At 49.6% G+C, this 24,450-nt stretch overlaps 2 protein-coding genes and 1 long non-coding RNA gene across 4 annotated transcripts in view; 2 read left to right on the forward strand and 1 right to left on the reverse strand.

The window, feature by feature from the left end:
• Nucleotides 1-18,149, forward strand: part of MIDEAS (mitotic deacetylase associated SANT domain protein) — a 70,375-nt gene extending 52,226 nt beyond the window's left edge. For both annotated transcript variants that reach the window (XM_032287916.1, XM_032287915.1), the window contains exons 4-13: nucleotides 5,195-5,540; nucleotides 8,218-8,284; nucleotides 8,765-8,907; nucleotides 9,034-9,137; nucleotides 9,632-9,707; nucleotides 10,397-10,485; nucleotides 13,233-13,382; nucleotides 14,562-14,774; nucleotides 16,230-16,426; nucleotides 16,716-18,149. In XM_032287916.1, coding sequence (XP_032143807.1) covers nucleotides 5,195-5,540; nucleotides 8,218-8,284; nucleotides 8,765-8,907; nucleotides 9,034-9,137; nucleotides 9,632-9,707; nucleotides 10,397-10,485; nucleotides 13,233-13,382; nucleotides 14,562-14,774; nucleotides 16,230-16,426; nucleotides 16,716-16,881 — 1,551 coding nt within the window. In that variant the 3' untranslated portion in view covers nucleotides 16,882-18,149. The remainder of the gene's footprint in view (nucleotides 1-5,194; nucleotides 5,541-8,217; nucleotides 8,285-8,764; nucleotides 8,908-9,033; nucleotides 9,138-9,631; nucleotides 9,708-10,396; nucleotides 10,486-13,232; nucleotides 13,383-14,561; nucleotides 14,775-16,229; nucleotides 16,427-16,715) is intronic.
• Nucleotides 18,150-18,808: 659 nt separating this feature from the next.
• Nucleotides 18,809-19,063, reverse strand: LOC116558031. The gene is made up of 2 exons (XR_004271796.1): nucleotides 18,979-19,063; nucleotides 18,809-18,929 (listed from the first exon to the last, which is right to left on the reverse strand). It is a non-coding gene; the product is annotated as an uncharacterized LOC116558031 (long non-coding RNA).
• A 2,243-nt stretch (nucleotides 19,064-21,306) lies between these two features.
• On the forward strand, nucleotides 21,307-23,977 carry PNMA1 (PNMA family member 1). Its single transcript, XM_032287918.1, has one exon. The coding sequence runs from the start codon at nucleotides 22,135-22,137 to the stop codon at nucleotides 23,194-23,196; it is 1,062 nt and encodes a 353-aa protein (XP_032143809.1). The 5' UTR covers nucleotides 21,307-22,134; the 3' UTR covers nucleotides 23,197-23,977.
• The last annotated feature ends 473 nt before the right edge of the window (nucleotides 23,978-24,450 follow it).

Genomic DNA, 24,450 nt, shown 5'->3' on the forward strand with positions numbered 1-24,450 from the left:
TGCCACAATCATCTAAAGGATGGGACATAGTTAGTACCATTTTAAAATGCATAGGAGGCCAGGTGCAGTGGCTGATTGATGCCTGTAATCCCAGCAGTTTGGGAGGCCAACGCAGGAGGATCACTTGAGCCCAGGAGTTTGAGACCAGCCTGGGCGACACAAGGAGACCTCATCTCTACCAAAAAAAAAAAAAAAGTTAGCTGGGTATGGTGGTATACACCTGTAGTCCCAGCTTCTCAGGAGGCTGAGGTGGGAGGATCGCTTGAGCCCAAGAGGTCAAGGTGATAGGGAGCTATGATTGTGCCATTGCACTTCAGCCTAGGTGACAACGTGAGACCTTTTTTCAAAACAAAACAAAAAGCCAAAAAAAAAAAAAATTAAAAAACCCAAATCCTGTTAAATGCATAGGAGAGAATCTAACTTACGTATAGTGAATACCTTATGACATTAGGACTTAGTTCTTTGGTTGAGAAGGGCTGCTAGATGTTAAAACATGCATCCTTGGCTTTTTGAAATCTGTTAGTACTTTTAGCTCTTCCTAGACAACGCAAAGTTCTTGTTTTTTGTTGTTGCTTTTGTGGGGGGTGGTTTGACATGAAGTCTCACTCTGTTGCGCAGGCTGGAGTACAGTGGTGTGATTTCAGTTCACTGCAGCCTCCACCTCCCGGGTTCAAGTGATTCTTCCACCTCAGCCTTGTGAGTAGCTGGGACTACAAGTGCAGGCCACCATGCTCTACTAATTTTTTTGTATTTTTAGTCAAGATAGGTTTCACCATGTTGGCCAGGCTGGTCTGGAACTCCTAACCTCAGGTGATCCACCTGCCTTACCTTCCTAAAGTGCTGGGATTACAGGTGTGAGCCACTGCACCTGGCCTGGACAACGCAAAGTTCTTACAACACTTTAATGTCATTTTCCACCAATACCTAACTTTTAGCATTATCGACATGCATTTTCATTCTCTCTTTATTTTAACATCAGCAGGACATTATAACATTGTTATTTATTCTAGATTTACCCCAATACTTATCCTTTTTGTTGCTTTCATTTCTTCTCATATCTCCAACTGTCATCCCTTAGCATTTCTTTTAGTATATCTGCAGTGAGGAATTTTATTAGTCTTGGATTATCTGAAAATATTTTTTTCTTTTTCTTTTTTTTTCTTTTGAGACAGAGTTTCGCTTTGTAGCCCAAGCTGGAGTGCAGTGGCACGATTTTGGCTCATGACAGCCTCAATCTCCTGCTTTCAAGCGATTCTCCCACGTCTGCCTCCCAAGTAGCTGGGACTACAGGGGTGTGCCGCCATGCCCTGCTAATTTTTGTGTTTTTAGTAGAGATGGGGTTTTACCATGTTGGCCAGGCTGGTCTCAAACTCCTGACCTGAGGTGATCTGCCTGTCTCAGCCTTCCAAAATGCTGAGATTACAGGCATGAGCCATTGCACCTGGCCTGAATTACGTTATTTATTTATTTAGAGATAGGATCTCATTCCGAAGTTCAGGCTGCAGTGCAGTGGCACAATCTTGGCTCAGTGCAACCTATGTCTCCCAGGTTCAAGCAAGTCTTGTGCCTCAGCCTCCTGAGTAGCTGGGATGACAGGCACCTGCCACCATGCCTGGCGGATTTTTGTGTTTTTAGTAGACATAGGGTTTTGCCATGTCGGCCAGACTGGTCTCCAACTTCTGGCCTCAAGTGATCCACCTGCCTTGGCCTCCCAAAGTGCTGAGATTACAGGTGTGAGCCACCACACCTGGCCCTGAATTACTTTAATCAGAGGTTGAAATGAGATGATTTGAAGCTAGGCTTTATTCCATGTAGGGACTAGTCTATTTCTGATTCACCTTTATTCTGGATGAAAAGTGAGTACCAGCCCTTTTTGGAGGCCCAATCCAAAGCCTGGGGTTTACCAAGCTCTCCTTCCTTGGCAAGCCCTAAACTTCAGGATTTTGTTTGTTTGTTTTTTGATTTTTTTGAGAGGGAGTCTCTCTCTGTCACCCTGGCTAGAGTACAGTGGAGTGATCTCGACTCACTGCAACCTCCATCTCCTGGGTTCAAGCGATTCTTCTGCCTCAGCCTCCCAAGCAGCTGGGATTACAGATACCCATCACCACACTCAGCTAATTTTTGTATCTTTAGTAGAGATGGGGTTTTGCCATGTTGGCCAGGCTGGTCTTGAACTCCAGATCTCAGGTAATTCGCCCACCTCGGTCTCCCAAAGTGCTGGAAATACAGGCCACCGTGCCCAGCCAAACACACCCAGCCAAACTTTATTTTTTATTGTGTCAGTTCCTTAAATTTCTTAAAAGGTCTACTCAGTTTCTCAGCCTCTCAGTTGCCTCTTCCAGTAATAGCATTTACCTCTAGGGAAAGTGGAGCTTCGAATACTGGGCTGACCTCTTTAGCTTTCTTTTCTTTTCCCTTGGATCTTGGCATTTTAATTCTTTGCCAACCTATTTGCCCTCTGATATCTTCAGAAATGTGTTTTGCACGTTGAGTCCAGATTTTCTGGTTATTCTCGGCTGGAGAATTGGCCTACATGCCTCTGTAATACACAGGGAAGCGCCAAGATGATTGTGAGCACCACAGTCTCTGCTCTCTGGGTTTCTGTTCTCTAGTTGAGGACAACTTTCTGGTAGAGGCTGGAGGCCTGGGCAGAGAGTAAGCAGGAAGGAGCCTGAGTAGCTACACAGCTCAGTGCCCCTGTTTTATAGATGAGGAACTAGGTCCAGAGAAGACAAGAGGCTGTACCTCTGGTCATGCAGCCAAGTAATGGCAGAGCTAGCCCTAGAATTTGGATCTCCTAAATCCCTACACCAGGCTATGGGGGGAAGTTTGTGTTTGTTATTTATTTCATTCATTATTTATTATTCTTTGTACTATAGACACTTTCTTTCATGCATAAAAGTGGAGAGATGGGTATAATGAATGCCAATGTTTAGCCATCACCCAGATCTCACAGTTATCGAATTATAGCCAGTCTTGTTTCACCTGTACCTCTACTTCTCCATGCCACCAGGTTATTTTGAAGCACATCCCGAACATTATAGCATTCCATTCATATATACCTTTCAGTTTGTATCTGAAATACATAAGGACTCTTTCTTCTTCAACGTAATCTCAACAGTATTGCCATATCTAAAAAAATGACTATTATTGTCAAATATTCAGAATAGTTTAAATCCCTTATTATAAAATTACAGATCATTAGACCTAGCTGATTTTGTTGTTGTTGTATTTCTTTCTTTACTTTTTCTTTTTTGAGATGGAGTCTCCCCCTGTTGCCCAGACTGGAGTACACTGGTGCAATTTCGGCTCACTGCTACAACCTCCACCTCCCAAGTTCAAGCGATTCCCCTGCCTCAGCCTCCTGAGTAGCTGGGATTACATGTGCCCACCACTATGCCCGGCTAATTTTTTGTATCTTTAGTAGAGACGCGGTTTCACCATGTTGGCCAGGCTGGTCTTGAACTCCTGACTTCGTGATCTGCCCGCCTCAGCCTCCCAAAGTGCTGGGATGGCATGAGCCACCGCGCTTAGCCTTTCGTTGGATTTCTGTCAAGAAAGTTTGGGGGGCCTTTGGCTCCTGCATTTTTTTTTTTACTGTGCAATCATTGTTTCCCTAAGGGCAGAAGAATGAACAGTTTCATTTCATTCTAATTTGTAGAAGGGAAAAGACACAAATGGGTGAAGGACATGTCCAGAGCCTCAGGAGTCAGGGCCCTCTGCTGGAAGGTGTTTATGGGAGCGAGAGCCATGGCAGGGAAATAGCTCATTATTCTAAGGCCCACTCAGTCAACATGGCCAACCTTACCTGTTATACTGAGTACGCATAGGGATAACCTGGGGTTACTTACCCTGTAGGACTCCGTTCTCTGCCTTTGAGATTATAGGGATGGAGCAAGGGAAAGCCTCTGTTCTCTTATAGTCCTTTCTATTCTAGATAGAGACCTGTGAGGCATGCCTAGCAGGGAGAAGTAGGAGGGCTAACCTTTGACAGTATGCATGGGCTAGCCTTTTGCGTAGTCTGATTAATACTGTGAGAACAAAAGTTCTGCAAGGAACAGTCCATTCCATCTTTTTTTCTTTCTCCTTTTTGTTTTTTGAGTTAGAGTCCAGTTCTGTCGCCTAGGCTGGAGTGCAGTGGCACAATCTCAGCTCACTGCAACCTCCACCTCCCGGATCCAAGTGATTCTTGTGCTTCAGCCTCCTGAGTAGCTGAAATTATAGGCGCCCACCACCACACCTGGCTAATTTTTGTGTTTTAGTAGAGACAGGATTTTGCCATGTTGGTCAGGCTGGTCTGGAACTCTGGCCTCAAGTGATTCCCCCACCTCAGCCTCACAAAGTGCTGTGATTACAGGTGTCAGCCACTACACCTGGCCTCGTCCATTCCATTTTGTAGTCCCATGCCCAACTCACTCTTAGCACACAGTAGGAGCTTTCATCTAACGCAGAGCCTGGAGTGTAAGTAGTGATAACAGCCAGTGTTTACTGAGGTACCAGATGATATTGTCAATAATTTCCATGTATTAATTCATGTAGTCCTCATAGATACCCCATTAAGTAGGCACTTATTAAGAATGCACCATGTTAAAAATGAAGATGCTCAAAGAGATTGAGTTTTTTGTTTTTTTTTTTTAAGATGGGGTTTCACCATGTTGGTCAGGCTGGTCTTGAACTCCCGACCTCAGGTGATCCGCCGGCCTTGGCCTCCAAAGTGCTTGGATTACAGGTGTGAGCCAACACGCCCAGCCCTGGATTGAGTAATTTTAAGTGGCAGTAAAGGTGGTAGGTACCAGTCCAAGCAGTCCAGTTCCAGAGCCTGGGCCCTGAACTACTGTGCTCTTCTGCCCTGTCACACTCTACAGCAGAGCTAAGAATAAATAGCATTACAATTTTATACGATTAGTTTTAAAAAGAAAAAGGGAAAGAAAAGGAATATGTAGCAGAGAACACATGCGGCCCACAAAGCCTAAAATATTTACTCTCTGGCCTTTTACAGAAAAAGTTTGCTGACCTCTGCCCTAGAGAGGACAATAAGAAGGGCTTTTGGACCTACTCCCTTTTTCAGGCTTGCCTTGGTGGGTGTGGTGGGGAGACTTAAGTTCCAAAGGTGAGACTGGCAAGCATTGGTCAAGACTTCACTTTTCCTGGGACATGGGGGACTGAGCCGTCTTTGTTTTCTTTACTTCTCCAGGCAGAGGACATGAATGTCAAGCTGGAGGGGGAGCCTTCTGTGCGGAAACCAAAGCAGCGGCCCAGGCCGGAGCCCCTCATCATCCCCACCAAGGCGGGCACTTTCATCGCCCCTCCCGTCTACTCCAACATCACCCCATACCAGAGCCACCTGCGCTCTCCTGTGCGTCTAGCTGACCACCCCTCTGAGCGGAGCTTTGAGCTGCCCCCCTACACACCACCCCCCATCCTCAGCCCTGTGCGGGAAGGCTCTGGCCTCTACTTCAATGCCATCATATCAACCAGCAGCATCCCAGCCCCTCCTCCCATCACGCCCAAGAGTGCCCATCGCACACTGCTCCGGACTAGTGAGTGACCTCCCTCCTCAGCCATGGCAGGAGCGGGGCTGGAACACTGAGCAGGGAGGCATCGCAGCCTATGGGGCTGCTGGGGATTGGGCTGGAACACTCTAGGAGAAGGAGCTCTGCCCTGTCTTCTCTTGAGATTGAGAAGGAGGTTGTCCTGGTTCAACAAGAGAGGGCAGGTCCACCTAGCTGCTTGAATTCAAATCTCAATTCTGTTTACCATTACATCCGCTTTTGCAAGTCACTTCAACTCCCTAGGTCTCAGTTTCTTCAGTATTAAGATGGGGATTTTAGTAGTACTTGGTTGATGATGAAATTTCCAATATTCAGCTATTTTTGGATTCACAAATAGCAGAATTTTCCTTTGGTTCAACCTAATAGCCACTTCCTGGTCTCAGGTGCATTAGCACACATAAAGCTGTAGCATCATGCCTGGCCATCCACCTTTGAGCTTTGAGCTGCCCCTGGCTCAGCTTGAACTTATCTCTAGGAGAGTTGGAAGGGGGTGTCCAGAGGCTCTTTCTCATCTGTTGGCTCATAGTTCTTTGCGGTAGATCTGGTCTCTGGGGCTCTCAGTCTTTTTGGCCAAAAGTAGACATTTTGGAAATATTGGGCTGGCTTGGGTGGTGTACTGCTGAAAAATGTTGCCCACTCCACAGAGAGATCAATTTCCTCTGCAAAATGGGATAATCCAATCCCTTAGGGTGATAGAGAGGATTAAGTGGAAGTTGCTCATGAATGCCTTTGGCCCGTTAACCCCTGACCTCACCCATGGTGTGGCTCTCTGGTGCCCCCTGGTGTCTGTGAGTGCAAAGCGTTTGCCCTAGACTGGCCAGCCTTCTACCCTGCTTCCTGGGGAGGCTTCTCCCTGGCTAGGCTGTAGGAAGAAGAAATCATTGTGGAGACTAGACTGGCAGCCAGCAAGAGGTCAGTCTGTCCACGAGTATTACTGAACACTTGGGTGTAAAACCTTGAACTGGGTCCTGTGAGGGCTGCAAGAATGTACAGGACGCCATGGTCTGTTCTATAGAGAATGCAGGGTCATTAGAGAGTTGACATGAAAGCCTGGAAGTTGGAAAAACAGAGCTTCCCGGCAGTGTGGGATCTGCAGCCAGTGAGTGAAGCCCCAAGGCCTGCGGAGGCTGCTAGCCTGGGATGGTGAGGACAGCATTCTAGACGGGTGGGGCCCGAGCTGAGCCCGAGCTTGGAGGAGGGCTGGGGCAGGGAGGACACACCAGGCAGAGGAAATGACTGGTGCAAAGGCCTTTAGGTAGGACCATACAGGGAGAGTGAGGGGCCAAGAGGTAAGCAGATAGGATCCAGGTTCAGGCATGCGGATGTTGGGAGGTACCGATGGAAGTGGAACTGTCTTGAATCCTGAGGGGAGGGTTGCAGGTTTTTATCTCATATTGCAGGAGAGAGTCAGTAAAGAGCAAAGATTTTTTTTTTTTTTTTTTTAAGCAAAGGAGTGTTTTGGTCATGTGGTGCCTTATGAAAACTAGCTTGGGGCCAGGCATGGTGACTCATGCCTGTAATCCTAGCCCTTTGGGAGGCCAAGGCAGGTGGATCATTTGAGGTTAGGAGTTCAACACCAGCCTGGCCAACATGGTGAAATGCAGTTTTTACTGAAAATACAAAAGTTAGCTGGGCGTGGTGGTGCGCACCTGTAATGCCACTACTTGGGAGGCTGAGGCAGGAGAATCACTTGAATCTGGATCTTCAAGAGATCGGAGATCTCTTGAACTCATTAAACTGAGATTGTTCCACTGCACTCCAGCCTGAGTGGAAACAGAGACAGAGTGAGACTTTGTCTCAAAAAAAAAAAAAAAAAAAAGACTAGCTTGGGAGAAACTGAGGCACAAAATCCAAAAAAGAAGTGAGAAGATAATTATAAAACAGTGATCTCCTTTATCACCTCCCTAGTTTCAGTCTCTTTACTAGAAAACCACAGTTTTGTTTGTTTGTTTGTTTTTTTGTTTTTTTGAGACGGAGTCTTGCTCTGTTGCCAAGCTGGAGTGCAGTGGTGTGACCTCGGCTCACTGCAACCTCTGCTGCCTGGGTTCAAGCGATTCCCCTGCCTCAGCCTCCCGAGTAGCTGGGACTACAAGTGTGAATCACCATGCCTGGCTGATTTTTTTGTCTTACTTTTTCCTACATTCCAAAATTTTTTAATATTTTAGTAGAGATGGGGTTTCACCATGTTGGCCAGGATGGTCTTGATCTCCTTACCTCGTGATCCGCCCACCTCAGCCTCCCAGAGGGCTGGGATTATAGGCGTGAGCCACTGTGCCTGGCCAAAAGCCAGTTTTATGTTGGAGTTGATTCTCTAGTGTTGGGGCTTCTGGGGGCAGGGATATGACTTTAGTAGTAGAAGCAGTAATAATAGCTAATATTTATTGAGTGCCAGGCTCTGTGCATTATTTCATCCATTCTCAACCCTAGAAAACAGATAGTTATAGCCCCTTTTGGTGAGTGTGAAAACTGAGACACTCAAATATTTAGGGAAGGGCCTGAGTTTTGTAGGTGGCAGGCTGCAGAGCCAGGACTCAGGTGCTTGTGTTCCCTGCCTGAGCTCTGTGTATCACCACTGTAACTCTTGCACATATAGGGCAGCCACTAGGGTTGGGGATGCTTTGCTGAAAGGACGGTACTATTTATCAACTTTCTCTCTGTCCCATAGACAGTGCTGAAGTCACCCCGCCTGTCCTCTCTGTGATGGGGGAGGCCACCCCAGTGAGCATCGAGCCGTAAGTGCAGCCCTGCCCCTGGCCCAGGGTGTGCAGGTGGCCACACTGATGCAGTGTGTGCAGGTGGGCCCTGGGAGTGACAGGAGGGCTCTGTTGGGCCTGCAGAGGGTTGGGAGGGCCTCCATGGGCTTTTGTATTTGGCCCTGGGATTTGCCTTCCCTGCCCTGCCTCTGTGGGGAAGTTACAGGGAAGTACAAGGACCGGCTCAGCTTGAACTTGTCTCTAGGAGAGTTGGAAGGGGGGTCCAGAGGCTCTTTCCCATCTATAAACCTGGAGCTGCTTCTTCCCTCTCCAATCTCTGGATTTTGCCTTTCTGGCAGTGGCTGCCCTCCCAATCCCCTAGAAGCCATACCCACTGCACCTAGCTGAGGCCTTGCTCTGCCGGCTCCCCCTCACCTTCTTCCCACCCTGAGGGATAATCAAGTCTATTGTCCCCGCAAAGTGAGGCCTCACCTCCTCCTGCCCTTTTTACTCCTCTAGACGGATCAATGTGGGCTCCCGGTTCCAGGCGGAAATCCCCTTGATGAGGGACCGTGCCCTGGCAGCTGCAGACCCCCACAAGGCCGACTTGGTGTGGCAGCCATGGGAGGACCTAGAGAGCAGCCGGGAGAAGCAGAGACAAGGTGAGGAGGGGCCTGGAGGCAACAAGTGAGGGCAGGCTGGTCCACACTTGAGTGGGCCAGGCCCCGCCCTGCCCCGCCCCGCACTGAAAGTGGTTTCCTCCCTTCCTCACGCTCCTACGGATCCAGTTGAAGACCTGCTGACAGCTGCCTGCTCCAGCATTTTCCCTGGTGCTGGCACCAACCAGGAGCTGGCCCTGCACTGTCTGCACGAGTCCAGGGGAGACATCTTGGTGAGAAGGCACCCTCAGCAGAGGGAGGGCCCCTCGAGGGGTTGGCTTGGATCCATGTCTGCCGCTTAGGAGCTAGGCCTGCTGGCGTGTACATTTGAGGCCAGTAGAGGGTCTGACCAAGGAATGGGCTGTAGGGGCTTGGCCCAAGGGAGCCCTAGTTTCAGACCCCAGGTTTTGCTTTGCAGTATCCCCCTGTCCATGCCCATCCCTGATTCTGGGTCACTGGACTCAGACTGGACGGTTGCTGAGGGTCTTCCCTAGCAGTGCTGCTTCCCTTGGGGCCATGGCTCTCTTAAGAGGCCCTGAGGCCTGGTTTCTGGGCAGCCCCACCCCTATGACCTCACCACCCCACCAGACCCAACCCCTTATCTCTCAGTAGTTAAGGTGGGGCAAGAGTAAGTGCCCACTCTACTCAGGAATTTAACAGAGCCTAGGATGTATCCACCACTGATACCCCTGCCAGGGCCCTGACCCTTCCCTCTCTTTCCCTCCAGGAAACGCTGAATAAGCTGCTACTCAAGAAGCCCCTGCGGCCCCACAACCATCCACTGGCAACTTATCACTACACAGGTGGGCCTGGCAGCGGTGGGCATGGTGTCCAGAGCCTCGAGATCTCCAGCATCATTGGGGCCCTGCTCAGTGCTGAGTCACAGCCCTGGGTGGGGGCAGGGAGGAAGAGGGTAGATAAGCCAAGAGTCAGAATGAGAGAACAGCCACCAAAGCTGGGGTAGCTCTCCAGGGGCTTCCTGTACCCTGGGGGGAAGGGAGAAGGGAGTGGGCAGGTGGGAGCCCATCCGGGCAAAAAGGCCCAGGTCACAGGGACAGGAACCCAGGGAGAGCCATCCAAATTGGCATCAGGTACCTGGAACTTAGCCCCGGGAGTGCATGTTCTGTTCTGGGCAATGTACTTTAAGAAGGACATGGACTGAGTCACATAATCCTTGCAGCCGTTGTTCTCTATCCATGTTAGTGCTACATTTCATCTGCACCAGGCAGAGCACCAAGGGTTTCACATGCATTATCTCATTTAGTCCTCACCACAGCTGGTGAACCAGGCAGTATTAGTTTCCATTTCACAAGCAAGGGAGCGAGGCTCTGAGTGACATGGCTAGTGTGTGGTGGAAGTGGGATGAGGAGCCAGCTCTGATGCCTGCAGAGACCATGGGCAAATGGTCTCATGCTTATCTGCTGGTCAGAAATGTCCTGCAGTGACCAAGTCTCTTCCCAGCTCACTCCCTGGCTGCCTCTTTGCCCCACAGGCTCCGACCAGTGGAAGATGGCCGAGAGGAAGCTGTTCAACAAAGGCATTGCCATCTACAAGAAGGATTTCTTCCTGGTGCAGAAGCTGGTGAGCTGGGCTCTGTTTCAGGGGCAAATGAGGGCCCGGAGCTGCCTGTGTGACTTCGGGGCGCTCTCTGCCTGTGCCAAGCCCTCTTAAAAAGCAGTCAGGTCTGCAACTTCATCAGAGAACATGAACCAGAAGGGGAAAAAAAAAGAAAAAAGCAGTCAGGTCAATGCTATTGCATAGCCTCAGAGAGAATTTTCTAGACAATACAAGAAAGAGAAAGATTAGGCCTCTTTTCCCTATTGCTTCTAAGCACCCTTTCCCCACTTCAGGCTCTGGGGTCTCAATCCAGAAAGAGGCTTAAGGGCATCAGACTTAAAATAAGCAGGAGGAAGACGGGGAGAAGCATGGCAAGTAGAGGTGAACCATTCCCCAGGGGAAGGTGGGAGGGGAGGGCACCCTGGGGTGAGGGGAACTGAGAGCCAGCAAGTTACCTGCGTAGCTGATCTGGGAGACCTTTACCTGCTTCCTTTGACGCAGAGTTGCCTTCCAGTAACTCAGCTGTTCAAGCCACCTTCCCTAGATTTATTTTGTCCTCTCTCCATATTCTTCTGGAAGAGCAGATGCTTTGCTAATCCAAGCAATTGCATCTTTCCAGCCCTGTATCACAAAATCTGGGCTGTAGGGAGGGAGTTGTATGGACCACCAAGGGAAAAGAGCTTTTCTTTTTTTTTTTTAGATGGAGTCTCGCTCTGTCACCCAAGCTGGAGTGCATTGATGTGACAGCTCACTGCAACCTTCGCCTCCTGGGTTCAAGCAATTCTCCTGCCTTAGCCTCCTGAGTAGCTGGGATTACAGGCGCTTGTCACCACGCCCAGCTAATTTTTGTATTTTTAGTAGAGGCAGGGTTTCATCATGTTGGCCAGGCTGGTCTTGAACTCCTGACCTCAGGTGATTCACCTGCCTCAGCCTCCCAAAGTGCTGGGATTACAGGCGTGAGCCACCATACCTGGGAAAAGAGCTTCTAAGAGCATGCCTTTTCCTCCTGGGATTGTAGATTGTGTTGGGAACAGCCCTGGGGACTGGACAAAAGTGCTGCTGATTAAATTGCCTATGAGGGCCCTGTTGTGAGAAGTCCTTTGCTCTGTTTTGGTAATACTCTATTCCCTGATTGGGCAATACTGATGGGAAGTACATGCCTAAGGACATGCCCGTGAACTTCACTGAGGCCCCTAACATGCCTAATGAAAAGAGCAGACCTTTAGTCAAACAAAGGGTCAGAGAGAATTGACAGTAAATTTGTAAACAGTCTAATTAATACGTGTGACTTGGCCATTCCTGTGAGATGAAACACAAAGGGCCTGCACTGACCTCTGGCCTCTCTGGACAGGAAGTCCCAGCCCAGCGGTGGCTGAGCAATGTGGGAGCTTCTGGGGTGGTGACAGGGAAAACAGCCTCTGCATGTGGGAAAGTAGCCCAAAAACTAAACCCAGTGGCCAAATAGATTTATGCAATGGAACAGCTAGAATTTCAGAGCTTGAGTGGCCCCTGGAGATCATCTAGTCTTACTCACTCCATTTGCTATTTACACGTGAAAAAACTGAAATTAGCAAAGTGAGTGGCTTGCCTAAGCTCAAGTACTCATGTGGTGGCAGAGTCAGGAGTAAGACTTCGGCCTTTCGCTTCCTCCTCAGGTTTTCCAGGGCTTTCTTGTGAGTTTCCCTCGAATTCCTCCCCTGACAGGCAGGGACACTGTGACATTTCTGTATGCTCACTTGTCAGACACTGCTCCCTGGAGAGAAATGAAATTGTTTGCCTGGATTAATGAAAGGCGTCTGTGTGGCCAGGTCAGGGCTTGCTTTGAATGTAGATGGTGCCCAGACCTTTTCCCTGAACTTTTCAGTTTGAAAAATTTCAAACTTAGAGGAAAATGGAAAGAACAGTAGAAATGAACACCCATCTACCCCTCACTTAGATTTAGCAATCGTTAGCATTTGCTACATTTGCTTTCTTGTTCTCTATATCTAAACATAGGCACACACATAGACAGCACTTTTGTTCTCTGAGTCAGCTCATTGAAAGTAAGTTGTAGTCATCCTGTCATGTGACTAAAAGATTTCAGCATGTATCTCCTAAAAACCAAGATACTCTACAAAACCACAGTACCGTTAGCACACCCAAGAAATTTAACCTGATAAAATAATTGAGGCCACGTGAGGCGGCTCATGCCTGTAATCCCAGCATTATGGGAGGCAGAGGCAGGCAGATCATGAGACCAGGAGTTTGAGACCAGGCTGGCCAACATGGCGAAACCCCGTGTCTACTAAAAAACAAAAAACAAAAAAACTAGCCAGTTGTGATGGCACATACCTATAATCCCAGCTACTCAGGAAGCTGAGGCATGAGAATCATTTGAACCTGGGAGGTGGAGGTTGCAGTGAGCTGAGATCTCGTCACTGCACTCCAGCCTGAGTGACAGAGTGAGATTCTGTCTCAAAAACAAAAACAAAAAAAGTGCAGTGATGCCCTCTGATATGCAATCCATATTGCCGTCTCCCAGGTGGGTCCAGTGTTGTCCTTTATAGCTTGTTTTATTTATTTACTTATTTTAAATAGTGCTGAAGCATTGATTAATTGATCAGTGGTTTGTTGCATAGCAGGCATTGGAAAAATGCTTGCATTTCCTGGGTTGGCTGGGTTTCATTTGGCTTGAGGTTAAGCGAAAGATGCAGGGACAAGAAAGTCTGGATTCTCCCCAGGCAGATGAGCCAAACCAGGGGTTTCTGACCTTAGTTTTGACTTCAAACCAGATCCAGACCAAGACCGTGGCCCAGTGCGTGGAGTTCTACTACACCTACAAGAAGCAGGTGAAAATCGGCCGCAACGGGACTCTAACCTTTGGGGATGTGGATACGAGCGATGAGAAGTCGGCGCAGGAAGAGGTTGAAGTGGATATTAAGGTAACTCCTTTTCCAGCCTTGGCTGCATAGTGCCTGGGCTGGGTCTGGGGCCAGGGCTGAGCTGGGAGCCGGGGCCCAAGCTCTCCAGGACCCTGCAGAGGACATGCTGAGGACGACAATGTCCCTGACAGCCCCAAGGAGCCCCAGACTGCTGTGTTCCCCTCTCTATACTGCTGGTATCAGAGTAATGATACATTGTGTTGATACACAGGGTAATTTTCCCCACAGGATTCACACTAGCATCAACTTCCTGTCTCCACATAGCAGACCTCTAACACTGTTTCTCAAACCTCAGTCATTCTTGTATCCTCTTTTTGATTTCTGCTATATCTGCATCCTACTATGTGTCGCCATTACAATTTTTGTCATATTCACATACTACTTGTGCCATTACTTAATATTTCCCTTTAAATCAACTCATTTTTTACTCAAAATAGAAGCTATATATCATAATCATAAATAGAAAACCAGAATTGTTTGCTAAAAATAGAAGGTACTGGTAAAAGTTAATATATATAAAAACCAGTGTTATTAAATTTGAGCTAGATGCTGCGTTACCCGCCAAGGCTGAGACTGAGCCCTGACCTCACTTTGTTAAAGAAATTATCAAGTCTAGAGATGTGTAAAAGACACATCAGCACTAACCAGAGACTGTGTCCTTGGCATACTCAGGATTGAAAGAGAATGTTACTGAATTCTGTGTCCATATATCCGATACCCAGCATCATTTTGGGATTGCAGGTCCATGCTTGGTGACATGCTACTGTAAGACAGGGAGTGGTTTGGTGCCCATTTTGCAGGTATGAAGGTAGTAGAGCTACAGGAAGTGTTACAGAGATAGTTGGAATTGGAACTCAAGGCTCCTGCCTGACTCACTAGACCATTACGGAAGATGTCTCCTGGTCATCTGCCTAGGAGGACGGGTGGCAGGCAGTGGGGAGCGACTGGTATGCACCCTCCATGCCCCTCGCCCTTTCTCAAGTGCTCCCAGGGCTTGAGACTCTCTCATCCTACTATGCCATGAGAACAGAGTCCAGAGTCCTGGTACAGAAGAATGTGCTGAGCCAGCCAGTCAAGCAGGACTAGCAGGGGCTGGTGAACCCCCCGCTGGGTCAGAATCTGCGCTGCAGCAGCAAGATGGAGCTCTAGGTTCACTGCCCTTGTTCTTGTTCCCCATAGACTTCCCAAAAGTTCCCAAGGGTGCCTCTTCCCAGAAGAGAGTCCCCAAGTGAGGAGAGGCTGGAACCCAAAAGGGAGGTGAAGGAGCCAAGGAAGGAAGGGGAGGAGGAGGTGCCAGAGATCCAGGAGAAGGAGGAGCAGGAAGAGGGGCGAGAGCGCAGCAGGCGGGCAGCGGCAGTCAAAGCCACGCAGACACTACAGGCCAATGAGTCGGTGAGTGTGAATGCCATGGGCTGAGCCCAAGGCAAGCAGGGTGGAGCTGGGTCTGGGGGTGTGAGAGGGAGGGTAGAGCAGGACCCTGATTCTACAGGTCTGTAGAGCAGAAGGGGTATGAAGTACTTTGTGCTGTTAACTCATTTAATCCTTACAACCCTATATGGGTAGGTACTACTGTTATTCCCATTTTACAGACGGGGAAATTGAGGCCCAAGATAACACAGCTAGTAGGCAGCCTGACTCCAGAGTCTGCAATTAATTTTTATACTCTACTGCTTCTGTATCTGAGATTCCGAGGGAAAAAGGTTTTGTGAAAACCCATTTTGTGAAAACCCAGTAGGCATGTGGGACACTGAGGAAGCCTTGGTGGGTTGTATCTTGGACAGGGCTCCCCTTAGAGAGCTGGAGTCCCTGACAAGAATGAAACTGAGCTGAGACCATAGGGATGACAATAATAGGCCCTCAGGCATGATCTCTGCCAAGTGCTTTCATTTCCGTTGTCTCATTAATTCCTCAAACTGCAGAGTTAACCTCCACTCTGCAGCGGGGGAAAGCAGTTGAGAGATGCTGAGTGACTTGCCGCAGGTCCTTGGACCCTAGTGCAGTGCTCTGTCCACCATATCACAGGCCAAGAAGCAAGACTACTGGCCCATAGCTCCTCCTTGCCAGGGAGAGTTCTCCCAGGAAGGGGGAGGGAGGGTAGGGGATTTATTGGGGGAGTTGCTGCTTTCTGAGTCTTTTTAAAAAATGTGTGTAGTACACTCATGCTTACAGAACTCCCATAAACGGTGAACACACGGCTGTGTGTCTACTTCTGAGCCTTGACCACCTGCACGCCTACAGAGTTCTGCTGACTTTTGTGGACACTTTCCCATGAGGGTGCCACTTCTGATGGCCACCTGGGGCTTCCCCAGCTGAGTCCCCCTCTCCTCCCTCTGCTCTGCACTCTCATCCCTGCTCTTGCCCTGTTTGGTGTCCCTGAACTGCCGTGTCCTGAGCTACCTACCTGTACATCTGTCCCTTCCACCAGACCCTCAGCTGAGGGCAGGGATGCCTGTGTCAACCTCTTTGTCCCCAGCACCTGGCACATCACAGGGGACTGAATCTCGTTTATAGAACAGGGCATGAGTGGACTAAATGACAGAAAATATCAGCAGGTGCTTCATTAACCCAGACACCAAGATCCCCTGTCAGGCTCATGGAGGCCTCTTGCAGCTGGGGCTGCACCTCAGAATTACCCTAGCAGCAACTTTGTAAACGGTAGAGCTGACCAAGGACGCAGAGGGCTTCGGAGGAGGCAGTGGGCATCCCATCCCTGGAAGGACCCAAGTGCATGCTAGGTGACTGGCAGGAGTATATATGACCTTTCAGGCCCTCAGTTCCCTGCGATTCTAGAATTACAGATCCGTGCTCGCCCAGGTCACTCAGCAATCCTTGTTTGATTCTCTCCAGGCCAATGACATCCTCATCCTCCGGAGCCACGAGTCCAACGCCCCTGGGTCTGCCGGTGGCCAGGCCTCGGAGAAGCCAAGGGAAGGGACAGGGAAGTCACGAAGGGCACTGTCCTTTTCAGAGAAGAAGAAAAAACCAGAGACATTCATTAAGACCCAGAATCAGGAGAACACTTTCCCCTGTAAAAAATGTGGCAGGTAAGGTGGCCAGCCCTGTCCCCGCTGGGACACCGCGGGCTGGTGCGCAGCAAGGCAGGGCCGGGGGAGGGGGAAGAAGTGCTGGCGGCACTCGCCTCTTCTTCTGATTGGCTGAGCGGGTTTCTAGGGCTGTGACATCATGGGGCAGCTTTCAGAAAATGACCAGAGGGGGACCAGCCCGAGCTGCGCCGCGTGGGGATGGAGGTGAAGGCTGGGGCTGCTCGAGCACCCGCCCTGGGGGGCCCGGGATGGGCCAGGCCGGTCCTGAGCAATCCCCGCCTGTCCGCAGGGTGTTTTACAAGGTGAAGAGCCGCAGTGCGCACATGAAGAGCCACGCGGAGCAGGAGAAGAAGGCTGCGGCGCTGAGGCTGAAGGAGAAGGAGGCTGCCGCTGCCGCGGCCCACCAGCAGGCCCTGCAGGAGGAGAGCGGCGCTGGCGCGGGCGACAAGGGCTGAGCTCCTGAGCCCGGCCCTTCCCGCACCAACACCAGTGCCCGCAGACACCCTGGCACCTCAAGAGGGAGTGAGGAGAGGATTGCAGGGACTTTTCCCTGTGAAACAAATGAGACAATGAAATAAACGGCTCTTTTATTTATGAAGGCCCCGGGAGCAGCGTTAAGGGCTGCAGGATCCAGTTCTCTTTGCATTTGGTCTGTCGGAAGTTGTCTTCGTGCTTTCTTGGACCGTGCTTTCTTGGACCAGGAGAGTCCCGGTCCTCTTGGGAGGGGCTCCGCCGCCTCTCACACTCCGATCTCTGCTGCTGTCTCTTCCCTCCTCTTTGCCTCCCCCCTCCCCTCTGCCTCCAGGAAGCCACCGTGGCCAGCCAAGCACAAGCTCACCCCCATTGCAGCAGTATTCCTCCTCCCCAGAGGACCTTGAAGGTTGCACCGGCCCTGCCCCAAGCCCCAGAAAAAGGGACTCTTGGAGGGAGTATGCTGGCTTCTCCGAAAAGGGGCGGAGCCTGACACCTGTGCTGTCCCTGCAGTGTCCAGGCCTGCCTGAGCTGCACCTGTGACAGTGTCCTGAGTGGCCACCTCCTCCCTGGGAGGGAGGCCGCAACAGGTACTCTCCCTTTGCTGCTTGCCGGCGGCGCTGCTGGGGCTAGAAAGTTTTCTCAGCGTTGGGGAAGGGGCTAACGTTCTTGTCAAAGCACTCATCCTGCTGCCGGGAAGGGAGCTGTACAGAGGCTGGAAGCTGCAGGGCTAGGCCGGAGAGAGCTTTTTACAAGCCTGGCTCTTCCTGCTTCCCACCTTTTTTGCCAAATACCTTTGGGTCCTGGAGGCTGCCAAGGGTTCTCCCCCTTGAGCAGGTGCGGGAGAGGCTCAGCCTGCTCCTCCTGGGGGCCAGCCTCCTCGCCTCTGTCCTGCCCTCAGCAGCTATACCTAACCCCACGGCACCCCACCCAGTGTCGATATTCACAGCCCAGTCCCCAGGCCTGCATGCTGGAGATTTCTGGATCCTTCCCTGGGAGGAAGAGTTCTCCTAACTCGATTAGACAGGAGCCTTCATTCCTTGACTCGTGTCATTTGGGAGCTATTTATTTATTCTTAGTATTTAAGTTTTAACATCCTCTCAGGGACCAGGGGCCTCCTGCTTTTCAGAGGCCCAAGTGCATTTATCCCAAAAGGAGGCATCTTCTTGACATCCCCCATCCCCAACCCCCTGAATTCCCAAGGCCCTAAGGTCCCTTGCCTGGTTGCTCTGGAAGCTCTTGCCAATAGGAATGATAGCAACACTGGAAGAGGGTGGGAAGGTGGAGGGTGTCAGCAAGGGAGATCAAAGGCAGTTCTTGCTGCCCCTTCTCTGGCTGTGCTTTGCCTGAGGGAATTGGCAAGAGGCCAGAATTCTAGTTTTGTTTATGGGGCCTGGATTCTGGCTTGAAGAAGCCATATTTGGCATGGGTGAAGTGAAAGGGCCAGGAGGTTATGGAGGCCCCTTCATTTCCAGTCCCATAGCGGGGCTGAGCTGTTTTTCTGATCTGATTTTTCAACTTGAGTTGTGCAAAATAAATTCTAAGTGAGTGCGTGTATGACAGCTCAACATGTTAGGAAGGAGCCAGAAAGTATTCATACTGCTGCTCCTTATGAGAAATCCAAGAAGCATCCGGTCAGTAACTGGGAGTGGAGAGGGAGTTTTGTTTTGAAACTATGCACTGTCAGGTATTTTTCTGCATCCATTTATACATTGATGTGGTTCTGCAGGACCCCGCCTATGGAAATAACAAATTTCTTCCTCCCCTCACTCTTGGATGACTACCTAGATCCCCAATTTCCTGGTTAGTTTCTTCCACAGGCTTCCATGAGCTCAGTGTCCCAAGACAGCAAAAATCTGATACACCCTCTAGAAGCAGGGGAGTAGCAAATTTAGGTTCTGTTCGAAATTATTTGTATAATACGAGTGCCTTTGCAGCTTAGCCCCAAAGTGCTACTTATGTTTCCCAAGGTTTTTTCTATTCAAACCATATTTGGTTTCAGGCCCCTTTATGGGCATATGGTAACAGAAACCTCCTTCATTCACATGAGACCCTTTTGATGGGCATATGGTAACAGAAACCTCCTTCATTCACATGAGACCCTTTTGTTCAATGGTAACATCTAGTACTTGGAAATCTTTTTTTTTTTTTTTTTTTTTTTTTTTTTGAGATGGAGTCTTGCTCTGTCGCCCAGGCTGGAGTACAGTGGTGCAATCACCGCTCACTGCAACTTCTGCCTCCCAGGTTCAAGCGATTCTCCTGCCTCAGTCTCCTGAGTAGCTGGGATTACAGGCCCATGCCACCACACCCGGCTAATTTTCTCGTTTTTTTTTTTTTTTTTTTTAAGTATAGATGGGATTTTACCATGTTGGCCAGGCTGGAACTCCTGACCTCAGGTGATCTGCGGGCCTCGGCCTCTCAAAGTGTTGGGATTACAGGCATAAGCCACTGCTCCCAGCCAGAAATCTTTTAAAATAAGAAAGTGATTCTACTCTTCTAAGCATACAGAGACCAGGCCAGATGAATGTAATTGGGGAAAATCAAGATGGTACCTCTCTGCATTAATCCTGCCAGGCACCATATTTTAGGAAGGTCCATGCTCCAGGATGCATTCATGTCGAGGATAAAGTGTGAAAATTAAAAAGTTTAGAGGGCAGATGCAGTTGCGGCAAGTGACCTGCCAAGGTGCAGCTATAGAAGCTGGCATAGGTCTATCTTCAATGGTGCTTTCTCCCTGGGAACACATTAGGCTTGTCTTTTGTTGTTGTTTTTTCCCTTTATTCAGAGCTCTTTGAGAAGTGATATTTCTAACATCCTCCCCATGCCATCTCACCATATCCATCTCCCAGCCTCCATCTGCATTCAGCTAAGGGCGGGAAACTGACCTAGTGCCTGTGTTGCAGACCATTTCTGAGGTCTCTACCCATCCAAGGAGGCAGAGCCGTCATTACTGTCCTCCATGCCTTCAGCAGCCTCTCTCACAGCTAAGATACACACCACCCCTTCTGCCGCGCCCCCCTCCACCCCGACACCAAGTCTTTTGCTGCTTATGTCTAAAGGGATCGCCTATATTTAACTGCCTCAGTGACCTAACCTCTTTCTTCTCATGTGCCAGATGTTAAGATGAAGGAGGAATACAACACATACACAAGCCTCAGCTGTTTAGCTGTTTTCACTGGGGCTTACTTTTCTGGGACGGTATTTATTATCAGACCGGCAAGCCTAACTCCATAGGTTTACAGGAAGTAGGCATATTTTTATAAAACAATTGTGTCCTCCCCACATTTGCTATGTTAATATTTGCCTCTAACAATTTGCAGCTGTTTCACTTTTTCCTCATTTGTCTCTAAGTTGAAGGCCTTGTTGGAGGGGACAGCACAGGAACAGCCTTGACAGTCTGTAATTATTGTACAAATATTTTAATAGCATATAAATAAGTATATTCCTTTTATTTTGAAACAAATGATCAGACACTGCCTTTTTTGTGTTTGCTGCCTGTGGCACCATTTTTTAAAAAGACTGTTACATATTAAAATAGTGTACATATATATATAAATATTACCTCTTTTGCTGTACAGTTGTGATAGAGACTGAAGATTTTATTTTTTGTGTGCTTTTTATAAGAAAAAAATTAATACACTAAAGAATCTTGCTGATGTGATTGTAATGTACCTATGTAACTTATTTACTTTTGAATGTTCTTCTGTATCTTTAAACCTTTTATTAAATAAGGTTTTAAAAATTCAGAGTTGAATGCTGTGTTCTCTGGGATTTTCACTATCTGGGATTGATGTAAGTGGGCCTTGTCTTGCTTGCACGTAGATTACTCAACATTTTTGAACCATACGGATTCTCTTTTAGCAGCCTATTGTCAATGATGCCAGCCTGGAAATGGGAAGTAACATTAGTGTTTGCCTGGCTAAAAGATGACTGAGTAGACATAGACAAACATCTTTTTTTACAAAATTTTAGATAAGAAAAAGTCTCAACTCCGTATCTGACACAAATATACATAAATGGCACACTCCGACATTTTGGCTCCATGGGGGTAAAATGTGCAGGGTGCAGAGTGTGGTCGGGGGAACAGGGAAGCTAGGGTTCTGAGGATATTTTCACGTGCAGGGTGGACTGGCTGAGCAATCTGAGTAGACAAGTCCACCATGAGGGATGCATTTCCAACAGTATCATCTTGAATTCACTCCGGGATTGGGTTATTTTTAAAATACGGTGCTTAGCAGTCTTTGTTCTCTGTTAAAAAAAAAAAAAGAAAGAAAGAAAATGCGCCATCAGAGAAACAGGTGCCCCGGCCCCTCGCTGGCACCATGGCAACCGCTCGATTCCGCCCCACCCCCATCCCCCCGCCCCGCCGCTGTGGGCAGCGGGAGCAGGCGAGTCTCGCGCCGTCTGGGACACCGTTGCCATGGCGACACCCGAGCGGCTCCGCCGCGGGGGCGTGGCGGGGCGGGGCAGACGCCGCTCACGGGCTGGCCCCACCCTTCACTGCTGCAGTAACGTCGCGGCAGGTTGCGGGTAGGACACGACGTTCCGGTAGCTGCGCAGCGCCTGAGCCGCTGCAGACTGTCGCGGCCGCCGCTGCTCACTCTCTCCTCTGTTGTCTCCAGCCCGGCTTCTCCGGCTCTCCTGCTCTTCTGTTGCCTTCGTTTCTGGTCCTCGGCGGTCCTCGCCACCCGCCCAGAGGAGTCCCTGCTCCCACCAAGAAGCCGCTCTCCGCTGGCCCGCAGCCGCCGCGACTTCGGCACAGTCTGCCTGTGCCTGGTCTCCCAAACGACCGCTCCTCGCCCTCGGAAGACCAGGCTGCGACCGCGAACGCCAGACCGGTAGCCGCAGCGAGCGCCCGGCGACCACGCCCCGCGACTACACCTCGGCGGTTCTCGGCCCATCGCGCCTGCCTTCGCCGCCCGCCCTCGCTCCTTGCCCGCTCCACGACAACGCGACGCCCCGGCTGCTGGCAGCGGACCCGGATCCGGACCCAGACGCAAGATGGCGACGGCTGCGTGACCGCCTCAGCATCCCCGAGCTCGGCTCCGAGTGCGTCCACGGACTGACTGTGGGGGCAGGGAAGGGCGAGATCAGGACTCTGTGTCTTTGTTAATCGTGACTGCGTGAAGCTTGCCTCCCTTGGGCCTACTTGGGGGGAGTCTCTGGCGTTGTTCTAAGGCCAGGAGCACGGTGAGCCACTGTCTGTTGGTAGAGTTGGCGTCTTGGTAGTTGAGAAAATGGCGATGATACTGTTGGAAGACTGGTGTCGGGGAATGGATGTGAACTCCCAGAGAGCTCTGTTGGTCTGGGGCATCCCAGTGAACTGTGATGAGGCTGAAATCGAAGAGACCCTCCAGGCTGCGATGCCCCAGGTGCCCTACCGAGTGCTTGGGAGAATGTTCTGGAGGGAAGAAAATGCGAAAGCAGCCTTATTAGAGCTCACTGGCGCTGTCGATTACGCCACAATCCCCAGGGAAATGCCGGGCAAAGGAGGAGTCTGGAAAGTGTTCTTTAAGCCCCCGACTTCCGATGCTGAATTTTTAGAAAGATTGCACCTCTTCCTAGCTAGAGAAGGCTGGACGGTGCAGGATGTTGCCCGTGTCCTTGGGTTTCAGAACCCTACTCCGACCCCGGTCCCAGAGATGCCAGCAGAGATGCTAAACTATATTTTGGATAATGTTATTCAGCCTCTTGTTGAGTCCATTTGGTACAAGAAGCTGACACTTTTCTCGGGGAGGGACATCCCAGGGCCTGGAGAGGAAACCTTTGATCCCTGGCTGGAGCACACTAATGAGGTCCTAGAGGAGTGGCAGGTACCCGATACAGAAAAGAGGCGGCGGTTGATGGAGAGTCTTAGAGGCCCCGCCGCTGATGTCATTCGCATCCTCAAGACCAACAACCCCGCGATAACTACTGCCGAATGCCTGCAGGCGCTTGAGCAGGTGTTTGGGAGCGTTGAGAGCTCTAGGGATGCCCAGGTCAAATTTCTGAACACTTATCAGAACCCGGGAGAAAAGTTGTCTGCTTATGTCATTCGTTTGGAGCCTCTGCTACAGAAGATGGTGGAGAAGGGGGCCATTGATAAAGATAATGTGAACCAGGCCCGTCTAGAGCAGGTCATTGCCGGGGCCAACCAAAGCGGGGCCATCCGAAGGCAGCTGTGGCTTAATGGGGCTGGGGAAGGGCCGGCCCCAAACCTCTTTGAGTTGCTGGTGCAGATCCGTGAGGAGGAAGCCAAGGAAGAGGAGGAGGAGGCTGAGGCCACCCTTCTGCAGTTAGGCCTGGAAGGGCACTTCTGAGTCCCAGGAAAGGCAGCTTTAGTGCAGACCTAGATCACAGCTACTGTCCTTGTCCCTGTGGGGTCTTACAGATGTGTCTGAGTAGTAAAGGCTTAGTCCTGTTACGTTTGTTTTTGGAGGGCAGGATTAGTCAGGCCTGAGTATTCATGTAACATTCTAAAATTGTGCACGCAAGCACTGTGAGCTGCTAGCGGATCTTGCTGGCTACGATGCCAGGTAAAGAGCTGGTTGGACAGCGCTTAGTGCATGCTGTCATCATGGCCATCATAATCAGTTGTGAAAAACATGCGAACCTGTGACACTTCCTATTCCACATTGAATGTGAAATTGCATGTTCAGCTGTTAACTGCGGGGCCTGGCTCACAGGAAGTGTTCAGTAAAAGTGTGAACTGTTAGATTACTGATATTGTGGATAGATTTTTGTTTACCATAAATTGTTCCAGATTTTATTAATGGAAGGAAATGTGCATTTATTAGCTATGACTCAACTTTACAGTGTAAACACATTATTTCTCATCTTTAAACATGTGGATCAGTTTAATTGAAAAGTATTCTGAGACTGCAAAATGGAGTGTTAAAAATACTGCAGTTATGGAGCTGTGTAACCCATTTTTTCACTGCGTAAGATACAGATGTAAATTGCATGGAGAGGTTGATGTGCACCTGTTAGAGTAATTCACTTCCCCAATTTCAAATCTTTGTCAGAAAATAGTTCTTGTTCATACTGATTCTGAGTGTTCTAAATTTGAAGTTACATACACAAATAAAAATGTTTTTCAATTTCTATTGTCTTCTCATTTTGCCGGCATGTACAAACATCTTTAGCCTAAGTAAACTCTGTTCTTTCATCTTATGAAGACTGTCATTAAACCATTTATTTACCACAAGCACTCAGGGTGTCTTCACCCACTACCCATCATTCACAGAGCTTTCCCCTCCATTCCCACCAGCATCAGGTGCACACTTACCCACCTCTTACACTCCACACATTCACTGCCATCTCCCACTCAGTACTCCCACCTTAACATACACCCTCTTCCCACTCCACATGTACACTCTGCCAGTCTCCCTCCCCCACATATATTCCCATTTCTCCTCACACCCCCACACACTCCCTGCCACCACCCAACACCAACCAGTCACCACATATATTTATACACTCCCACTCCCACATATACACACATCCTTTTTTTTTTTTTTTTTTTTGAGATGGAGTCACGCTGTGCCGCCCAGGCTGGAGTGCAGCGGCGTGAT

This window comes from Sapajus apella, unplaced genomic scaffold (assembly GCF_009761245.1).
Source record: "Sapajus apella isolate SASKATOON/1434 unplaced genomic scaffold, GSC_monkey_1.0 scaffold20, whole genome shotgun sequence".
NCBI lineage: Eukaryota > Metazoa > Chordata > Mammalia > Primates > Cebidae > Sapajus > Sapajus apella.